This window comes from Lagenorhynchus albirostris, chromosome 14 (assembly GCF_949774975.1).
Source record: "Lagenorhynchus albirostris chromosome 14, mLagAlb1.1, whole genome shotgun sequence".
Taxonomy (NCBI): Eukaryota; Metazoa; Chordata; class Mammalia; order Artiodactyla; family Delphinidae; genus Lagenorhynchus; species Lagenorhynchus albirostris.
This window is the reverse complement of record NC_083108.1, coordinates 58,801,694-58,823,306: the sequence shown is the minus strand read 5'-3', so window position 1 is coordinate 58,823,306 and position 21,613 is coordinate 58,801,694. Positions and strand designations below refer to the sequence as shown.

Sequence of the window (21,613 nt, the reverse complement as noted above, 5' to 3'; positions counted from 1 at the left end):
TACTGCCTTTGGTTCGCCCCACGTGAACGTCTGTCGCTGCCATTGGGGTGGGAGGCGTGTTTGAGTTTCCTCCTGCGTTTCATTCATTAGGCGGAAGACGTGCCCCTTAGCGTTTGCTTTGCTGCAAATCATGAGCACCTTAAGATTCAGGTTGTTTTACTTATTGTAATCCCCCAGAAATGCCTAATAAATATCATTTGAATGTGTGAATTCACGAACAAAGCACAGAAAGAAGTTTGTAATAGACTTCAAAGAATATGGGCAAATTAACGTTGCTTCTTTTTTCTCCTTTGGAATTTATCATATTGGACAGACAGGGAGGACTCTGGTTTTGTGTGTGTGGTTTGTACTTGGAAATGTTTTTCCTTTTACTGAGCTAAGTAATAGCTGTAACAAGTACAAGTTTTAACATATTTACTAACATTGCTGCCATTAAACATCATGAGATTTAGACTGTTATTAAAACAAGATAGAGGCTTCCCTGGTGGCACAGTGGTTAAGAATCCGCCTGCCAGTGCAGGGGACACGGGTTCAAGCCCTGGGCCGGGAAGATCCCACATGCTGCAGAGCAGCTAAGCCCGTGCGCCATAGCTACTGAGCCTGCACTCTAGACCCCGCGAGCCACAACTACGGAGCCCACGTGCCACAATTACTGAAACCCGTGCGCCTAGAGCCCGTACTCTGCAGCAAGAGAAGCCACCGCAGTGAGAAGCCCATGCACCGCAATGAAGAGTAGCCCCCGCTCACTGCAACTAGAGAGAGCCCGTGCACAGCAACAAAGACCCAACACAGCCAAAAAAAAAAAAAAACAAGAAAACAAGATAAATCTTCTAATTCTCCTACATTTGGGGATGTTTTTCATAGAACACAAATCAATTTGGGTTACTGTTTATAATCCAACAAAGCTAATTTCATTTGTGATTTGCTCTTCCTGTTTCCAGAGTATTTCCTAACCTCTGCCAGCTGTCACCAGGAGGCCGTGGAGCAGACCATCATGGCTCTTCAGATGGACCGTGACAGTGACGTCAAGTACTTCGCAAGCATCCACCCGGCCAGCACCAAGATCTCTGAAGATGCCATGAGCACGGCCTCCTCCACCTACTAGACGGCGTGGACCGGGGTCTCCCCACTTCTGGGGAGCTGAGGTTTGGCTCGTGACCACACGTGGCCTGGGACAGCTGTGGGGGACCTTCCTCCCTTGCAGACTTGATTGCAGGTGCAAGTTACCTACACCGATACCAGGGATTTTCAGAGTCAAGAGAAAGTACAGTAAACATTATTATCTTGACTTGAAGGGAAAATAATTTCTCAGAGGATTATAATCGTCACCGAAGCCTTAAATCCTTCTGTCTTCCTGACTGAACGAAACTTGAATTGGCCTAGCATTCTCCTTGTGGAAGGGATGGGACTCCCAGAGGCCTGCGTTGCTTTCTGCTGGTTTAATTTAATGACTGAGAGGTGGAAGTGCAGCCAGAAGGCGGCCGCGAGCCGGGATGGGGAAGAGACCTCCAGTATTAACCCTCGCTGTGTCCACACGGACAAGGCCCTCGTGGGGTCTGCGGCCAGCTGCCCAGTCCAGCCCCAAGTGTGTGAACGGGAAAGGAGATATTTTTTGGATTTCTCCTGAGGGCTTGATGCTAACACTAAGTAGAGTCTGATTTTAACTCTTAAATGCAGCATATTGCTGTGCACATTTACAGAGCCTTTGCTGAGTATCTGTGTCCTGAATTTTTTTCATGCTGGTCATGACCTGAAGGAAATTTATTAGCACGTATACTGTATGTCAGGCGTTTTTGACTTGATCATGATCAGCTCTGAGGTGCAACTTTGTCTCACATACTGTACATACCTGTGCCTCCCCCGGGGAGGGCCGCAGTCTGTAATCATGCTGTTCAACTCTTGTGCACAAGTTCTCTTGTTCAAATAAAATTTATTACTAAGATCTATACAGAGAGATAGATACACTTTTGACTGTTTTCTAGATATCTGCGAATAAATGCAATTTGTGATCTGTATTAATGATTTTAGTATAAAACGGGAAAACTAGATTAAAATATGTCTTTTAACTAGTTGGGTAATTTCTTTGAAATCTGCGCACACCCCCGGGCCAGTTCTGCTCTTGGCTGGCAGCGGGGCCTCCTGGGCAGCCCCGCACCGAGGGCAGGCGTGCACCTGGGGCTCACCCTGGGGTCTTCACTCCCAGGAGAGGCCTCCGAGCCCAGGTCTGCCCGTGCAAGGGGCGGTGGTGGAGCCTGCCTGCCCACGCGTGTCTGCATCAGGTGAGATGCTGCGTGAATGTGCTTTTATGAAGGGCTGTGGAGAGATGCTCATTGCTTTTTTGAGCCCAGGTTGGAAGACCCTTGGCCTCTGAGCGGCCGCGGTGCTTCTGGGATTTTGGTTTTGTCTCCTCAGCTAGTGGGGACTCCCCAGGTTTGTAGTTAAGCCGAGTAGGACCTTGAGCCTTGGCGGGTAGATCTGGGGATACACAGGCTGCTTCCTGTATATGTCATTACAGATGAGCCTTCGGTCTCTTACTCTTGCATTATAAGCTGGCTATTTGTGCACTGGGAATAATGTGTGACCAGATTCCACTGAGACAAATGAATCAGTAAACACAGGTAAGGTGGGGCACAGGTAATAAGGGCGGGGCTGTGGAGTGGAAGGTGGTAGGTGGTGGCGGCTGGGGAAGGCATCTGTCAATCAGCCTCAGAGCAGAGGTTGAAGGAGGGTGAGATCTCTTTTGATGTCATTTAGCCTAATTTTTGAGGTGCACGTTCTCTGCTATTAAGCTATAATAATATACTTTGCCCCTCCCCCAAACTTCAGTTCTATAAATAAGAATTCTACACTAATAGCTGCAGTCTTTTAAAACAGTGGTAATAATAATAGTCCATTTTGGGGTAAAGAACTTGAATTTAGGCCAGCTCTTCCCGTGTGGCGTCACGCGGGCCCATGTCACCCTCGGATCCCGAAGAGCCGTGATGCCAGGTCCCTCCGCGGCGGTGGATGGGGAAGGCCACCAGCATCGTTTAATGGCCGAGGCCGCCCCGGTTTGAACCATCACTGACGGCGCTCAAAGAAGACGAGGCTGGACCATCGGCTCCTGATTTCAGCTCGCTCTTTAGTGGCGACAGTGCAGCCCTCCCGCCGTGGCCCCGGGTCCTCCCGCAGGTGCGGATGGAGTCATGGCCGCCAAGCCCAGAGGACAGAAGGAAACCGGCTCCTGGAGGCAGCGGGACACTGACGACTCCACAGTTCTTCCAGATGCCCCCAGAGGCAAAAACAGCCTGCAAACCAGTTAGTAACCAAATCTTTTAATTTCACAGTAGAAAAATGAATAATGGTATGTCCTCATAGGTAATTGATGTTGGGTAGCTAATCTCAGGAGAAATTCTGTGATGATGTGGGACTTCTGAGTGACCAGGGTGAAGAGGAAACTTTTTTTTTCCCCGAAATTGGAGCTTCCTGCTCAGCCCATGTCCTTGGCCATGGCTAGTGTTTCTCTTCCACCGCCTCCTGCAGCCCCTTCCTCGTCTGCCTCCTCTGGCTGGGCCTGGTCCCCGGTCCCCGCATCCCTGCCCGGGAGGAAGCGCCTGCGAGCTCTCGCGAGTACGTGAGTGTCCTGCCCTGAATCTGCCACCCCGAGGCCACCAGCCCTCCTCTTTGACTCTTAGTGGCTTGGGGGTCACCTTTTTGCCTGTGAGCTTTGTCCTTAAGCCCTGGAGATACTTCTGATGGCAGACCCATGCAGTTTGTCTAGAACCCTCTAGAACCCTGAATTGGCAAGGGCTGAGGCCCTCGGAGCCGTCACAAAGCCGGCCTGGCAACTCAGCCCGTGCGGGACGCTTGCACCCCTGCCCGGCGCCAGGTGGGCCTCCTCCTGGCAGCACTAGGTCCCAGGGAGTGGGTGCCGAGGCCCAGAGGGTGGGCCCGGTGTGTCGGGGATGCCCCCAGGAGGTGGGAGCAGCCGATGTTAAATTGACCCCCGACAGGAAAAGCGCTGCGCCCCGGGCCCCGGACACCCGTGCTGCTTTCCTTGTGCGGTAACGTTTTCTGTGCAGGATTCCAGGAGCTGGAAGCAGTGAGCGACAGGGAAGAAAAGGTGGAGGCTCCCAGCAGCTCAGAGCCGAGCCCATGCCTCTTGGAAGGTGACGATCCTCTGAGTGAAACCAGTTACAGAAGGTGAGCCTGGGAATAGATGTGAGTAAGCAGGACCTCGAGGTTTCCCGCGTTCACCTTTATAAACGCATCAAGATGAGCAGGGTGCATGGAGAGGGACGACGGGGCCCCGCTGAGGGGTGTTCCCAGGTGACCTGCCTGGGGCACAGCCCTGGGCTCATGTGTCTCCTCCCCACCAGAAGCTGGACTCTCAAATCCTCCACCAGAAACTCCCAAACTGGGCGTTTTGTGACCCCTTGAATACGAGTGTTTTGCCCTAGTGGAGGTCTGACCTGAGAACATCTTGACTATTTGTAAACGCAAAATACCAACTGTGATTCATTTTTGTTGTAGTCCTTTTCTGCTGTGAACTCCACTAACCCAAGTTCATTCCTGGACCATTCTCATAGGGAACTAATGGCCTAGTTTTAGTCTCATCTGACAGAAGTTATTTTCCTTAAAAATTCTTTTCCTAGAAACTTAGCAAGTGATCAGATTTTAGTCCCTGGGACGTTTTTTTTGTTTATTTGTTTTTTGCGGGTCGCGGGCCTCTCACTGTTGTGGCCTCTCCCATTGCGGAGCACAGGCTCTGGACGCGCAGGCTCAGCGGCCATGGCTCACGGGCCCAGCCGCTCTGCGGCATGTGGGATCTTCCCGGACCGGGGCACAAACCTGCATCCCCTGCATCGGCAGGCGGACTCTCAACCACTGCGCCACCAGGGAAGCCCCCGGGACGTTTTATAGCACTGTGACAGTTTGATGTCTGACAAGTCTTGCGGAGGGTATATTTGGCTGATTTAAATTTGGCAAGATTTGATGCAGAGTTTTTAGTCAGTACCCTGATCAGCTGTGTTTAGTGTTCATGAGCTGATGGTGGTTATTAATTGGATGCGAACATCTACTGGGTAGTGTCGTTAGATGTTCCACGAGGAACATGAGGAAGTGTCGTTAGATGTTCCATGAGGAAGCTGTGAGCAGCTCCTGGAGGCCCCTGAGCTGGGTGGCCTGCGGCCCCGTGGATGTCGCTGCACTGAACCCGAGAGGTGTCCCAGCCAGGAGCAGGCGGGCCTCCACTTTCAAAAATGCTGGAGCAAAGGACGTTGTAGGGACCGTTCCCCAGGCAGACGCCCAGGGGAGGGAGAGCAGGATGAGGCGGGGGACCTCTCACAGGGACACTGGGACAGTCTCAGTGTAGGCGGGGCTGGGCCCAGAGGACATTCCCAGGGCCTCAGGCAGAACGAGAACAGGAACAGTGGAGTGTGTGTGTGTTTGTGTGCACCTGTCTTGGATGGTCCTCTTCTGAGATTTTTCTGGGGTTTTGGTGTGTTTTGGTTTTTAAGTATCTCTAGTAAAGTGCTGGTGACTTAGGACAGGGCCGCTGCAATGTTGCTGTGTGTTCAGTCACCGTGGATCCCGTTAAAATGCACGTTATGACCCAGCAGGTCCAGGGTGGGGCCTGAGGCCTGTGCTCCTAACAGGAGCAGGGGGACATTGTTGATAACAAGGCCTTGAAAGACCCTGTGGGTGTGGGATCTTACCTTTTCCAGATTAACACTCTTTCCATAAATTTGATACACTAATTCCAACAGCACAGAATCAAAAAGGTTGTCTGGCATTCAGTATTTGTACTCTATTTTCTCAGTTGCAAGTCAGTGCTTTGATGCGTTCGGAGTCCATGCCCACATGGGGACAGGAGGTCACGACCACAGCAGCTGTGCTGGCAGCACGGTGCTGAGTGGTGGGCGAGCCCAGAGCGCAGGGTTCCCAGGGCTGCTCTCCTGCAGGGGCCCCGCGGCCGAGAGGCCCGGCAGGCACAGGGTGGCAGGATCAGGTGGCAGCCCCCCTGCTCCGTTTGGTTCGACATCTCGTAGAGGTGCTTCCCTTGGTGCCCAAGTTCAGCCCACAGGTATCAGCAGCAGCCTGTGTGCATTTGCTTAGCGAGTGTCCCCACGATTTGACAGTCAAGGCCAAGAGCCAAACCTGGTCAGGTCTAATCCATCCACCCCCAGGTCCACCCCAGGTCGCCTACATGTACTGTCTGTGGGTCGTGCACTGTGTCCTACGTTTACCACATTGGGTCACCTCCCATCTCTCTCAAGGAACAATAGCTCTGACCTGTGCAGCACTTGGGACCACTTTGATCTTTTGTACTAGGCGTCATCAGCCCAGTCGTTAGTTGAGATGCTAAGGTAGGGTGGCCAGACTGAAAATAAACATACAGAAAAGGAGAGAAAAGCCAGGAAAAGAGTATGTTATTGAGGTCACTGCTTTAGGCAAAAGGGCTCAGGAAGAAAAAAACAAAACAAAACGGGACACCCAATTAAGTATTAGATAACCTTATACTCAAATATTAGTCACTGTTGATCTGAAATTCAGCTGTAACAGGGCATCTGCGTTTTACATGGCAACCTCCCAGTAAGGCCAACCTAAGTCAACAGACTGAAGCCCAGGAGCAACACCTCTCAGGAGACACTGTCCCCAGCAGGGTCGCCCTGAGGTAGCGTGTGCCGTGGGCAGCCCCACCTGACGGCCAAGCTAACGCTTCATCCAGAGAACTCACCATTCCTTCTGTCCTACTGCGCCCGGTTTGAAGGCCAACAGCAGATGGCATTGAGACAACCTTATTAGCAGTAAATGATATATTTTTTTATCCCCTTGTGAGAAACGCAACAATTTGGGGTGGGCCCTCCTTCAGAAGGCTACAGACACCCCTCCCCCCAGCCCCAAGAGCAGATCTTCCTTTCTCCAGTTGTAACTGGGATGTGCAGCAGCTTCTTGCCTTTTGATGGACCTGGGACCCTCGGTTCAGATGAGCATCATGCCTGTTTCTCCCCACGCCCCCCAAATTCATCTGTTTTGACCCCATCGGAAGTTTGGGCCCAGGTGTCCTGCAGGCGCCGCTGCATTCCCTCTCAGTCTCGAGGCTGTGCGGTGATGGTGCAGGCAGCCACACCCAGGGGCTTTAAGCCTCAGTCTAGACTCAGGCCCCAAGTGGAGCCCCACGTTACCACACCTAGACTACTGAATTAAATTACCATTTCAGCTCTCCCAGAAATGGAATCTTAAACCAGTCAATCGGGAATCGCCTGCTCCGCACTAGCTGGTCATCTGACTGATAGACCCCTGACATCTCCTAAAGGCAAATACAGGCACACCTCATTTTATTGTGCTTTGCAGAGACTGCCTTTTTTTTTTTTTTTTAACAAATTGAAGGTTTCTGGCAACCTTGAGTCAAGCAAGTCTATCGATGGTGCCATTTTCCAAACAGCAATTATTTTTTAATTAAGGTATGTATATTGTTTTACACAAAACGCTATCACACACTTAATGGACTACAGTATAATGGAAACATAACTTTTATAAGCACTAGGAAACCAAAAAATTTGTGTTACTTGTTTTATTGCAATATTCGCTTTGTTGCGGTGGTCCGGAACCAAACCCACAACGTCTGAGTTCTGTAACTTTGCAATAACTAACCCACTTTTTGGCCTAAGATAACTTCCTTGTTCCTGCTCCCTTTTGCCTTTCTTTGTACAGCTTCTTGGAACTCCTTTTATCTGCCAGATTGGATGCTGCCTGATTCAATTTTTGCTCAAATAAACTGTTAAATTTTTTAATATGCCTCAGTTTATCTTTTAACAGTTCTCGTGTCAGAAGTGGGATCTGAAGGAGAACCCTGATGGCCCCAGGAGCAAGGAGCAACCAGGCATAGGCACCCGCTGGGCCCTTGGGGCTTGCCGCCTTCTCAGGGCGCCTCTGGAGGTCTTGAGGCCCTTCTCAAATCCTAGTTCTGCAGCTTTTGCGTCATGAGCTTTCAGACTTTAATTGAACATTTCTTTTTCTGGACTGGGTCCGGAAATTGGCTGGAGTCAGACTAGGTGGAATTTAGAAACTGGACTGAGTCTGGGTTCAACTGGATCTGACTTGTAAACCAGACTGTGTCTGCAGTTGAACTGGGTCTGACTTCAGCTGTGCTGGGTCCATGAGGCCTCGGGTGAATAAAAGTTTAAGACTGAACAAGCAGGTTAACCTTACCAAAGATAATCTTGAATTACAGTGGCTACAGAGGAGAACTTTTAATCTAGATAAGTTTATCCATTTATGAGGTGTCCTAGAGAAAAAGGGGCCTCAGCCAGGCACTCACTGTAAAGGGTGAGGGAAATTTCTCTCTCCTTCTCTGCAGTGTCTGGTGACCAGGAAGACACCCCCTGGGACACCCAGCTCACCCCAGCGCCTGCAGACGGGATCCTGGGAAAACTGGAGAAGCCGGTGAAGGGTAAGAATTCTACCAAAGTCAGTTCTGCCAGGTCTCCACTGCTGTGCCTGGTTGAGAGGAAGGTAAAATGTCATATTGTCAGTCACTTTCCAAATTCAGACTAGCAGGCAAAAAATACTTGTTAGAATTAAGTATTGATGGTGACACGTGACTGTGCTTTCAGGTACCCAGTGGTTGCTGATCCTTTCTCTCCCAGGGACACCTATTGCCTTCTTGTTGTGTCCTGAGAAATTGGCTTAGTTACCGTCAGGTTGGAGGCCCCCAAAATATGGCCAGGCAGAAGTATGGGCTGCACCCCATTTGCGGCCAGGGTCCTATAGACTGTTGCCAGCTCTCAGGGGATTGTCTAAAGCTTACTTTCTTTACGGGTGGCTCTCCATCTTGGGTATCTTTTGCACCCTCATTGGGAATGCCACTTGCATTCATGGGGTTGTTCACTACTGCCGATAATATTCACAGTTTGTCCTGGCTGAAACCTGACAAGATATTTGAAAGGATTTTTTTTTTTTTTTTTTTTGAAAAATAGCTCTGTGGTCAGAAGTTGGCCAAATTGGAAGCAGATATTCAGAGCCTGACAGGAACTTCTTTTAGGCCTTCTGTCCAAAGCTGGAATGAAACTATATACCCAGAGGGAAAGAAAAACATTCTGAAGCCTTTGGAATGTTTTAGTAAGTCCTTCTGCAAAGACACACAGCTCTAAATCTAGAACATAGGGATCTTCTGATTTCCATCTTAGTTGACCTTCTCCCTGATATGAAGAAGCAAATGTAGTTGGCTAGGTGGGCAGCCCCTTGGTACCATTCAGGTTCCCACCCAATTCCTTGAAGAATTAAAAACAACTGAACTTGTCTTACAAACCGAGTCTTTACAAGAACAGTAATGCGGTTCTAGAAACAATCCAAAGCTCATCTATGCTTTTTACCAATCCTTGAACCTCCCCTGTTCATCTCAGAAGGCTTGTAGGTGTCATAAAAGATCTGGATTTAGGGAGCAAAAGTCCTTCTTGGTGGAACATTCTTCCTCTGTGCCTTGTGAGGGGTAAGTACTCTCCCCGGCCTTCTCTATGCAATTCTCATCAGGGAAAAAGGAGAGGCTACTGAAAACGGGGGCTATGAAAAATCTTTAAAACTGTCACCAGATATTAGTGAAAAGTTGAAGCCATCTGAGCCAGTAAACTTATTCCATTTGCCAGAAACGCAATTTGGATCTAACTGTTCTCTTTTAAACTAGTGAGTTTTGCATTATTATACCTGTCTTGTGGCTAAAATTTTATTTATTTAATTGAAATGTAGTTGATTTACAATTTTGTGTTAAATACTGCTGTACAGCAAAGTGATTCCGTTACACATATATAGATACACTTTTTTAAAATATTCTTTTCCATTATGGTTTATCACAGGATATTGAATATAGTTCCCTGTGCTGTACAGTAGGACCTGGTTGTTTATCCATCCTACCTCCCACTCCATCCCTCTCCCAACCCCCTCCCCCTTGGCAACCACTAGTCTGTTCTCTGTGTCTGTGATTGTTTCATAGATAGCTTCATTTGTGTCATATTTCAGATTCCACATGTAAGTGTGGATATTTGTCTTTCTCTTTCTGACTTCGCTTAGTAAGATCATCTCTAGTTGCATCCATGTTGCTGCAAATGGCATTGTGTCATTCTTTTTTATGGCTGAGTAACATTCCATTTGCGTGTGTGTGTGTGTGTGTGTATACACACATGTATATACATATACATACCACATCTTCTTTATCCATTCATCCGTCAGTGGACACTTAGGTTGTTTCCATGTTTTGGCTGTTGTGAACAGTGCTGCTGTGGACATAGGGGTGCATGTATCTTTCTGAATTATAGTTTTGCCCAGATATATGCCAGGAGTGGGATTGCTGGGTCATATGGCAAATGGCAATTCTATTTTTAGTTTTCTGAGGAACCTGCATACTGTTTTCCATAGTGGCTGCACCAATTTACATTCCCACCAACAGTACAGGAGGGTTCCCTTTTCTCCACACCCTCTCCAGCATTTGTTATTTGTAGACTATTTTTTAATGATGGCTATTTTACTGGTGTATGGTGGTACCTCATTGTAGTTTTGATTTGCATTTCTCTGATAATTAGCAAAGTTGAATATTTTTCATGTGCCTATTGGCCATTTTTATTTCTTTGGAGAAATGTCTATTTAGGTCTTCTGGACCTAAACAACCTGGATAGGGTTGTTTTTTGTTGTTGCTGAATTATATGAGCTGTTTGTATATTTAGGAAATTAAGCCTTTGTTGGTTGCGTCATTTGCAAATATTTTCTCCCATTCTGTAGGTTGTCTTTTCATTTTGTTTATGGTTTCCTTTGCTGTGCAAAAGCTTGTAAGTTTGATTAGGTCCCATTTGTTAATTTTTGTTTTTATTTCTATTCCCTTGGGAGACTGACCTAAGAAAACATTGGTACAATTTAAGTCGGAGAATGTTTGCCTATATTCTCTTCCAGGAGTTTCACGGTGTCATGTCTTTTGTTTAAGTCTTTAATCAAGGCTAAAATTTAAAAATAAACACTACAGGACATCTGTCTGTGTCTGTCTTTATGTTTATGTCTGTGTGTATATGTGTCAGTTTTTTCTACCTCCAAATGGTATTACCAAAGTTAATTTGTACAGAGTTCTACTTAATTGGCTTAAAGACAAACAAGTGTTATATAAATCATGTATAGTCTCAGAAATATGGAAACTAACCCAAATGTTTTTCAGGTTCACCTGATGTAGGATAGTCTTCAGTAAATAAAAGCTAGTTTAAGTTTGTTGGTTTAATTAAAACAGGCATGTCTTTAGAGTTATCGGCATGAACTATAATATTAATACTTTTACTCTACCTAGGTTTATGAAAAATCAAATAAGCTTATGTTATCTCTGTTACAGAATTTGTCAGCAAGAAGGATAACTTAAGATGATTAGCTGTTTAATGTCTCATGAAATTTTCATGACTAAACATTAATGTTAAGAACAAGTGAATTAAATAGATGTAATATAAAAATTTATAAACTTTTCAATAATAATTATACTTTACTTTATGGTATATCCACTTAAAAATAGTTTCCAAAATCTTTTTTGTAACTTGAAACCTTAAAGTTAACTTATCTCTGTATAAATGATGGATATTCATTGAATATCTAGGTCATTTCCAAATAAGATAAAATACTGAAACATTAATTACTGAACAAATGTTGATCTACTTTTGGCTTCCTTTTTTATAGAGGAACTAAAGATATTTGGGTCTATTAGCAAACAAGTTTTGTGCCACGTTGGGAAATTTAATGAGGATATGTGCTTCTAGAAATTAGAAAATGTATTTATAAACTTGCCAATCAACAGAATGGTAATGTAACAGTCCACAACTACTTACTTCTTAGTGTTCACTAGGAATTAAGGATTCTAAGCGTTAAGAATTCTAATCACTATAAGTCATTAAAACTACTCAGAAATAATATGGGTGAAAGGAAACTGTATGAAACGTAGTAAGGCAAGTAAAATGATTACTTCAGAATGAGAAAGGAAAAAATCCTAGGACAAAGCCTGAATGGAGAGCAGAAAGCTGTAGAATGTTTGTGGAAAAGCCATCTTGGGAAAGGAATTTTAGATGTCATCAAGCTGGCTATGTGTTTTTTTCGGGTTTTTTCTTAATGTCTTTTTGTTTTGGGGGTTTGTTTTGGATTTTTTTTTTATTCAAACAAAAAGTCACAAAAATTATAATCATCCTCATCAGTACACTCAGTCCCATGTAATTTCTTTTTTCATCTTGATCTTTTGTTGGCACTTTTATGAATTCATCAGTTTTCCATTAGCGTTCTGAAAATGCTTATTCATTCAGTTCAGCAGTATAGTCAGTTACCAGAAACCTGTATTTGTCAGAGTCTTTTCCATGAATTCCTTGAAGATGAAACCCTTTTATAGGAACATTTTTGCAAAAGCATCAGAGTACACCCAGAACTGTCTGTAAATGACAAAAGACTTAAAAAATGACCACGGTTGAAGATTTGATGAAAGTTCATAATAATGCAATTGACAAGGAAATTGTTATTTCTGAGATATACATTTTAAAGTAATAACTAGAATTATGACTTACAACATTATACCAGAACATATAAGATTTTTAGAAATTTCATGTAATGTCTGAAACATTTATATTAACATATTTCCATACAAATAACCCAAAGAAAGTTTAGTATTAGTTGTTTTGTTTTTTTAAACTGCAGGTCCTTATTAGTCATCAATTTTATACCCATCAGTGTATACATGTCAATCCCAATCGCCCAATTCAGCACACCACCATCCCCACCCCACCGCGGTTTTCCCCCCTTTGGTGTCCATACGTTTGTCCTCTACATCTGTGTCTCAACTTCTGCCCTGCAAACTGGTTCATCTGTACCATTTTTCTAGGTTCCACATACATGCATTAATATACAATATTTGTTTTTCTCTTTCTGACTTACTTCACTCTGTATGACAGTCTTTAGATCCATCCGTGTCTCAACAAATGACTCAACTTTGTTCCTTTTTATGGATGAGTAATATTCCATTGTATATATGTACCACAATTTCTTTATCCGTTTGTCTCTCGATGGGCATTTAGGTTGCTTCCATGACCTGGCTATTGTAAATAGTGTTGCAATGAACATTGGGGTGCATGTGTCTTTTTGAATTATGGTTTTCTCTGGGTATATGCCCAGTAGTGGGATTGCTGGATCATATGGTAATTCTAGTTTTAGTTTTTTAAGGAACCTCCATACTGTTCTCCACAGTGGCTGTATCAATTTACATTCCCACCAACAGTGCAAGAGGGTTCCCTTTTCTCCACACCCTCTCCAGCATTTGTTGTTTGTAGATTTTCTGATGATGCCCATTCTAACTGGTGTGAGGTGATACCTCGTTGTAGTTTTGATTTGCATTTCTCTAATAATTAGTGATGTTGAGCAGGTTTTCATGTGCTTCTTGGCCATCTGTATGTCTTCTTTGGAGAAATGTCTGTTTAGGTCTTCTGCCCATTTTTGGATTGGGTTGTCTGTTTCTTTAATATTGAGCTGCATGAGCTGTTTATATATTTTGGAGATTAATCCTTTGTCCATTGATTCGTTTGCAAATGTTTTCTCCCATTCTGAGGGTTGTCTTTTTGTCTTGTTTATGGTTTCCTTTGCTGTGCAAAAGCTTCTAAGTTTCATTAGGTCCCATTTGTTTACTTTTGTTTTTATTTCCATTACCCTAGGAGGTGGGTCAAAAAAGATCTTGCGGTGATTTATGTCAAAGAGTGTTCTTCCTATGTTTTCCTCTAAGAGTTTTATAGTGTCTGGTCTTAACACTTAACGTCTCTAATCCATTTTGAGTTTACTTTTGTGTATGGTGTTAGGGAGTGTTCTAATTTCATTCTTTTACATGTAGCTGTCCAGTTTTCCCAGAACCACTTACTGTAGAGACTGTCTTTTCTCTATTGTATACTCTTCCTTCCTTTATCAAAGATAAGATGACCATATGTGCGTGGGTTTATCTCTGGGTTTTCTATCCTGTTCCATTGATCTATGTTTCTGTGTTTGTGCCAGTACCATACTGTCTTGATTACTGTAGCTTTGTAGTATCGTCTGAAGTCAGGAAGTCTGATTCCTCCAGCTCTGTTTTTTTCCTTCAAGACTGCTTTGGCTATTCGGGGTCTTTTGTGTCTCCATACAAATTCTAAGATTTTTTGTTCTAGTTCTGTAAAGAATGCCATTGGTAATTTGATAGGGATTGCATTGAATCTGTAGATTGCTTTGGGTAGTATAGTCATTTTCACAATATTGATTCTTCCAATCGAAGAACATGGTTTATCTCTCCATCTGTTGGTATCATCTTTAATTTCTTTCATCAGTGTCTTATAGTTTTCTGCATACAGGTCTTTTGTCTCCCTAGGTAGGTTTTTTCCTAGGTATTTTATTCTTTCTGTTGCAATGGTAAATGTGAGTGTTTCCTTAATTTCTCTTTCAGATTTTTAATCATTAGTGTATAGGAATGCAAAATATTTCTGTGCATTAATTTTGTGTCCTGCTACTTTACCAAATTCATTGATTAGCTCTAGTAGTTTTCTGGTGGCATTTTTAGGATTTTCTATGTATAGTATGATGTCATCTGCAAACAGTGACAGTTTTACTTCTTTTCCAATTTGTATTCCTTTTATTTCTTTTTCTTCTCTGATTGCCGTGGCTAGGACTTCCAAAACTATGTTGAATAATAGTGGTGAGAGCAGACATCCTTGTCTCGTTCCTGATCTTAGAGGAAATGCTTTCAGTTTTTCACCATTGAGAATGATGTTTGCTGTGGGTTTGTCTTATATGGCCTTTATTATGTTTAGGTATGTTTCCTCTATGCCCACTTTCTAGAGAGTTTTTATCATAAATGGATGTTGAATTTTGTCAAAAGCTTTTTCTGCATCTTTTGAGATGATCATATGGTTTTTATTCTTCAGTTTGTTAATATGGTGTATCACATTGATTGATTTGTGTATAGTGAAGAATCCTTGCATCCCTGGGATAAATCCCACTTGATCATGGTGTATGATCCTTTTAATGTGTTGTTGGATTCTGTCTGCTAGTATTTTGTTGAGGATTTTTGCATCTATATTCATCAGTGATGAATTTTCTTTTTTTGTAGTATCTTTGTAATTTTCTTTTTTTGTAGTATCTTTGTCTGGTTTTGGTATCAGGGTGATGGTGGCCTCATAGAATGAGTTTGGGAGTGTTCCTTCCTCCACAATTTTGTGGAAGAGTTTGAGAAGGATGGTGTTAGATCTTCTCTAAATGTTTGATAGAATTCACCTGTGAAGCCATCAGGTCCTGGGCTTTTGTTTGTTGGAAGATTTTTAATCACAGTTTCAATTACATTACTTGTGATTGGTCTGTTCATATTTTCTGTTTCTTCCTGGTTCAGTCTTGGAAGGTTATACCTTTCTAAGAATTTGTCCATTTCTTCCAGGTTGTCCATTTTATTGGCATAGAGTTGGTTGTAGTCGTCTCTTAGGATGCTTTGTGTTTCTGTGGTGTCTGTTGTAATTTCTCCTTTTTCATTTGTAATTTTATTGATTTGAGTCCTCTTCCTCTTTTTCTTGATGAGTCTGGCTAATGGTTTATTAATTTTGTTTATCTTCTCAGAGAACCAGCTTTTAGTTTTATTGATCTTTGCAATTGTTTTCTTTGTTTCTATTTCATTTATTTCTTCTCTGGTCTTTATGATTTCTTTCCTTCTGCTAACTTTGGGTTTTGTTTGTTCTTCTTTGTCTAGTTCCTTTAGGTGTAAGGTTAGATTGAGATTTTTCTTGTTTCTTGAGGTAGGCTTGTATAGCTATAAATTTCCCTCTTAGAACTGCTTTTGCTGCATCCCATAGGTTTTGGATAGTCATGTTTTTGTTGTCATTTGTCTCTAGGTATTTTTCGATTTCCTCTTTGACTTCTTCAGTGATCTCTTGGTTATTTAGTAACGTATTGTTTAGCCTCCATGTGTTTGTGTTTTTTATGTTTTTTTCCCTATAATTCATTTCTATTCTCACAGTGTTGTGGTCAGAAAAGATGTTTGATATGATTTCGATTTTCTTAAATTTACTGAGGCTTGATTTGTGACCCAAGATGTGATCTATCCTGGAGAATGTTCCATGTGCACTTGAGAAGAAAGTGTAATCTGCTGTTTTTGGATGGAATGTCCTATAAATATCAATTAAATCTATCTGGTCTATTGTGTCATTTAAAGCTTCTGTTTCCTTATTTATTTTCATTTTGGGTGATCTGTCCATTGGTGTTAAGTGAGGTGTTAAAGTCCCCCACTGTTACTGTGTTACTGTCAATTTCCTCTTTTATAGCTGTTAGCAGTTGCCTTATTTATTGAGGTGTTCCTATGTTGGTTGCATATATATAATTGTTAAATCTTCTTCTTGGATTGATTCCTTGATCATTATGTAGTGTCCTTCCTTGTCTCTTGTAACATTATTTTATTTACTTATTTATTTATTTTGTGGTATGCAGGCCTCTCACCGCCATTGGCCTCTCCCGTTGCGGAGCACAGGCTCCGGACACGCAGGCTCAGCAGCCATGGCTCACGGGCCCAGCCACTCCGCAGCATGTGGGATCTTCCCGGACGGGGCCACAAACCCACCTCCCCTGCATTGGCAGGCAGACTCTCAACCACTGTGCCACCAGGGAGGCCCCATTCTTTATTTTAAAGTCTATTCTATCTGATATGAGTATTGCTACTGCAGCTTTCTTTTGATTTCCATTTGCATGGAATATCTTTTTCCATCCCCTCACTTTCATTCTGTATGTGTCCCTAGGTCTGAAGTGGGTCTCTTGTAGACAGCATATATATGAGTCTTGTTTTTATATCTATTCAGCAAGCCTGTGTCTTTTGGTTGGAGCATTTAATCCATTCACGTTTAAGGTAATTATCGATACATATGTTCCTGTGACCACTTTCTTAATTGTTTTGGGTTTGTTTTTGTACGTCCTTTTCTTCTCTTGTGTTTCCCACTTAGAGAAGTTCCTTTAGCGTTTGTTGTAGAGCTGGTTTGGTGGTGCTGAATTCTCTTAGCTTTTGCTTGTCTGTAAAGCTTTTGATTTCTCTGTCAAATCTGAATGAGATCCTTGCTGGGTAGAGTAATCTTGGTTTGGTTGTAGCTTCTTCCCTTTCATCACTTTAAGTATATCATGCCACTCCCTTCTGGCTTGTAGAGTTTCTGCTGAGAAATCAGCTGTTAACCTTATGGGAGTTCCCTTGTATGTTACTTTTCATTTTTCCCTTGCTGCTTTCAGTAATTTTTGTCTTTAATTTTTGCCAATTTGATTACTATGTGTCTCGGCGTGTTTCTCCTTGGGTTTATCCTGTATGGGACACACTGCGCTTCCTGGACTTGGGTGGCTATTTCCTTTCCCATGTTAGAGAAGTTTTTGACTATAATCTCTTCAAATACTTTCTCTGGTCCTTTCTCTCTCTCTTGTCCTTCTCGGACCCCTGTAATGTGAGTGTTACTGCATTTAATGTTGTCCCAGAGGTCTCTTAGGCTGTCTTCATTTCTTTTCATTCTTTTTTCTTTATTCTGTTCCACAGCAGTCAATTCCACCATTCTGTCTTGCAGGTCACTTATCTGTTCTTCTGCCTCAGTTATTCTGCTATTGATTCCTTCTAGTGTAGTTTTCATTTCAGTTATTGTATTGTTCATCTGTTTGTTTGTTCTTTAATTCTTCTAGGTCTTTGTTAAACATTTCTTGCATCTTCTCAATCTTTGCCTCCAGTCTTTTTCCGAGGTCCTGGATCATTTCACTGTCATTATTCTGAATTCTTTTTCTGGAAGGCAGCCTATCTCCACTTCATTTAGGTGTTTTTCTGGGGTTTTATCTTGTTCCTTCATCTGGTACATAGCCCTCTGCCTTTTCATCTTGTCTATCTTTCTGTGAATGTGTTTTCTTCCCCATAGGCTGCAGGATTTGGCTGTGTTTTTTAAATAATAAGTTTTATCATCAAACTACACAGGTGCAAAATTAGAATTTGATTTTTCCCTCTGTTAAAAAGACAAAGTTGTCTTCGATTATTGGTGTGCTCTTTAAAGAACTAGTTGTTTTTTGTTTTTTTTTTTTTGCGGTACGCGGGCCTCTCACCACTGCGGCCCCTCCCGTTGCGGAGCACAGGCTCCGGACGCGCAGGCTCAGCGGCCATGGCTCACGGGCCCAGCTGCTCGGCGGCATGTGGGATCCTCCCAGACCGGGGCACGAACCCACGTCCCCTGCATCGGCAGGCGGACTCTCAACCACTGCGCCACCAGGGAAGCCCTGTTGTTTGTTTTACCTTTTAATTAACCTGCCTGGACAGCAAAAATTTTGTGCGTTACCAAAATAACTGACTCTGCTTCATGTTGTCTTTATCAGGTCTTTTCTTACTTAACAAAACCCAGTCTTCTCAACATAAGGAGCACTAGCTTTTGTTTACCTTCTCTATTTGCATTTAATATCTGGTACTGTCACTTTGATGCATTATTATATCATAATGATTTGTGATCCTATTTAATCAAATGTTTGATATTTTGACATTCTCTTAAAATCAAATTACTAAATAAGAGTCTTTTTGACCTCATAGTAAACTTTGAGGTTTCCCAGAGGGCTCCTGGAAAATCTCAAAGGATTTGCCTCTCACCTTGTGAAACATAGATATTAGATTACATTTTTAAGTCTTCCGTCATTTACAGTTACTGTTTTACTCAGACGCTTTTGCAAAATTGAGACTCACAGAAAGGACCCTATCGAGGACTCTTGACCACTGACACCGCTGCCAAATTACAAGGTGTTGAACCTCGGGCATTTCACAGCTGAAAAAGACTCTGCCGGGCATCTGGGCCCCTGCAAACGCTGGAGACCTCAAATCAAACCGACCGGGAAGAGGAGCAGCTGACATCAAGGTAGGATGCTTCTTCCCAAGATGTCAGATCAAGAGGATTGAGAACCTTTCTTTCCACATTTCTTTCCATTCCTCCTTCCCTCCCTGGCCATCCTTTTCCTAACTCCTACCCCATGAAGGCCTTTCTGATTCTTTTGTTCACCTTTTGCTTTGCTCTGGCCTGGAAAGAGAATGCCATTGTCTCAGGCCATTGCCAAGGTGGGTGATAAGACCTCCAAGTAACTGCTGGACTTGCCAAGAGGCTGATGATCAGGTAGTTCTGTCCATCACAAACTTCGCCCTGATTCCCGAAGTGACAGTTTCTATGGAAGAAACTCAGCCTTCTCTCTATCATATCAGGACCCTGGGTCCACTTCCCCACCTCTGGTTAGCAACCCCAAACCCAGAGAATATTGCATCCAGGCTAAAGAAGGGACACGAGACAAGGGTAACCAGAAGAAAACCACCTGTGCAGCCTGCAGATCCTGAAATTTTACTGGCCTCCCTGGCTGTCACCTTTCCACTCCTGAGCCACAGACTCAAGCCAAAATTACCAGAAGGCATTCATGATTCAAAATTCACTTCCCTCAGCAAATCTCCACTTTCCTGGCTAGGAGAAAGTGCAAGTGAGGCTATGATCAGGGACCTCTCCTTAACTCTCCAGGATACTGCAGAATCTGCTGCTAAAGCAAGAGCTGCCCAGCAAAAAATCCCCAGACTCTCTGGCCAAAGTTGTTCTTGATAATAGGATAGCTCGTGGTCACGTTTTAGCTGAGCAATGAGGTTATCTGTGCTGTGGCCAACAGCACCTGCTGCACCTGGATTGACACTTCTGGGGACGTGGAAATTCAGCTCCGTAAGATCACTGCACAAGCCACATGGCTTAAGAGAATGATTCCTTCAATAGGCTCTTTCTTTGACTTACTTGACTTTGATTGCTTAGGGCCTTGGCGACCCCAGACATGGGACAATCCTGCTTGGATAATCATAGTAGCCACCCTGGTGCACTGGATTCTCTCAAAAGCATTCAGTGCATGTTTGCAGCCGCTAACCACCGAGCAAATGATCTCCCTAAGACTGGAACATCAGAAAAGAACAAAAAGAACAACCAGCTTAAAGAATGTGAGCCCACACGGACTCAGCAAAAGCTGTGAGAGCTCCAGAGCAGTAGCTGGGAGCGGGGCCAATGCCTGAAATCTTGATCACAATTCTCAGGCTGAGAGTCTGATTAAAAGGGGATAATTGTTAAAAGACAAAACAGTGGGCCCAAAATGGAGTCCCCTAAACCAACAGCCCCCAACGTTTGTGGCACCAGGGACCAGTTTCATGGAAGACAATTCTTCCATGGGGGTGGGGGGGCAGCAGTTTGGGGATGATTCAAAAACATTACATTTCTATTATTACATTGTAAAATATAATGAAATAATTAATTATACAACTCACCATAATGCAGAATCAGTGGGAGCCCTGAGCTTGTTTTCACTTGCCACTCACTGATAGGGTTTCAATATGAGTCTGCAAGCAATTGATTATGCTCTCTGTGCAGTCAAACCTCTCTGCTAACGATAATCTATATTTGCAGCTGCTCCCCAGACCTAGCATCACTGCCTCAGCTCTACCTCAGATCATCAGGCATTAGATTCTCATAAGGAGCCGCACCCTAGATCCCTCGCATGTGCAGTTCACGGTAGGGTTCACGCTCCTATGAGAATCTAATGCCACTGCTGATCTGACAGAAGGTGGAGCTCAGGAGGTAATGCGAGTGATAGGGAGTGGCTGTAAATACAGATGAAGCTTCGCTTGTCCACCGCTCATCTCCTGCTGTGCATCCCAGTTCCTAGGTCTATGGCCCGGGGTTGGGGACCCCTGCCCTAAACGAAGCCCCCACGTCACCAAACTGAGACTAAATCATAGTTTTCACTTCCCCAGAACTGGAACCTGAAACTGTCAACCGGGAGGCGCGTGATCAGCACCAGGACAGTGATCTGCCTGACCCCTGCAGTCCCCTACAGGAAAGTGACCTGGCCGTGACCAACCTTTCTGCCAAATCAGGCCAGCTGACCTGTGCATCGGCTGGAAGGACGGAGCTCACCTCCCACCGGAACCAGGTCATTGCTCACAGAAGCAGCTGCAGATCCAGGCCAGCTCAGCACGGGCCAGTGTGGAGGAGGAGGAGTCGTCCTGATGGCGGCAAAGCCTGCTGACCAGCAAGTGGGCGTTGACTCTGCTGAGGTGAGGGATGCAATGTGAGTTGACACACAAGGTTCTCTGCGCTCCTGGACCTTGAATGAAATCAAACCAACTCCTTGCCAGCTACAGGGCACTCAGTTATTTCAAAGAAAGAACAGCTACGAAAAACGGAATTTTTTTTTCCTCAAATGGCTGTTGAATTTATTTGCTTGATCAATAATGGTCCTGGCAAAAATTAGTTAACCAACACTGAGACAACTGTGATGAAATACTAATTTTAAAAATTCATGACACTGTGATAGAAATTAGAGTTTAAACACAAAAGAATCCCTTCAATATTGCCAGCAAATATAAAATGAATGTAACATGACCGACAGGACGGCAAGAAGGCTTTTATACACTTATATTTGACACCTGACCGTATTTTCAGTCACCGTAATATCTTCTCTCCAGATTTAAAAAAATAGTATGCTGATTTCTATAACAAAGCTTTTTTCGTACAAAAATCAAATAATGGCCAACAAGTCACAACAGTGCAATAGGTAGAGAATAAAAAACAGCATT

At 43.7% G+C, this 21,613-nt stretch overlaps 1 protein-coding gene and 2 long non-coding RNA genes across 10 annotated transcripts in view; 2 read left to right on the top strand and 1 right to left on the bottom strand.

Moving 5' to 3' along the window:
• PPP4R1 (protein phosphatase 4 regulatory subunit 1) overlaps positions 1-2,066 on the top strand; it is a 60,957-nt gene extending 58,891 nt beyond the window's left edge. For all 7 annotated transcript variants that reach the window (XM_060121502.1, XM_060121504.1, XM_060121503.1 and 4 more), the window contains one exon: positions 942-2,066. In XM_060121502.1, coding sequence (XP_059977485.1) covers positions 942-1,105 — 164 coding nt within the window. In that variant the 3' untranslated portion in view covers positions 1,106-2,066. The remainder of the gene's footprint in view (positions 1-941) is intronic.
• LOC132504285 (uncharacterized) lies at positions 2,066-21,168 on the bottom strand. 2 transcript variants are annotated; one of them, XR_009534821.1, is made up of 5 exons: positions 20,952-21,168; positions 19,785-19,936; positions 8,303-8,481; positions 5,697-6,361; positions 2,066-4,159 (listed from the first exon to the last, which is right to left on the bottom strand). It is a non-coding gene; the product is annotated as an uncharacterized LOC132504285 (long non-coding RNA). The 2 variants fall into 2 exon arrangements; XR_009534820.1 differs by lacking the exons at positions 2,066-4,159; positions 5,697-6,361 and having other exon boundaries at positions 7,541-8,481.
• LOC132504286 (uncharacterized) lies at positions 8,200-21,099 on the top strand. The gene is made up of 3 exons (XR_009534822.1): positions 8,200-8,434; positions 18,688-18,881; positions 20,789-21,099. It is a non-coding gene; the product is annotated as an uncharacterized LOC132504286 (long non-coding RNA).
• Positions 21,169-21,613: the final 445 nt, after the last annotated feature.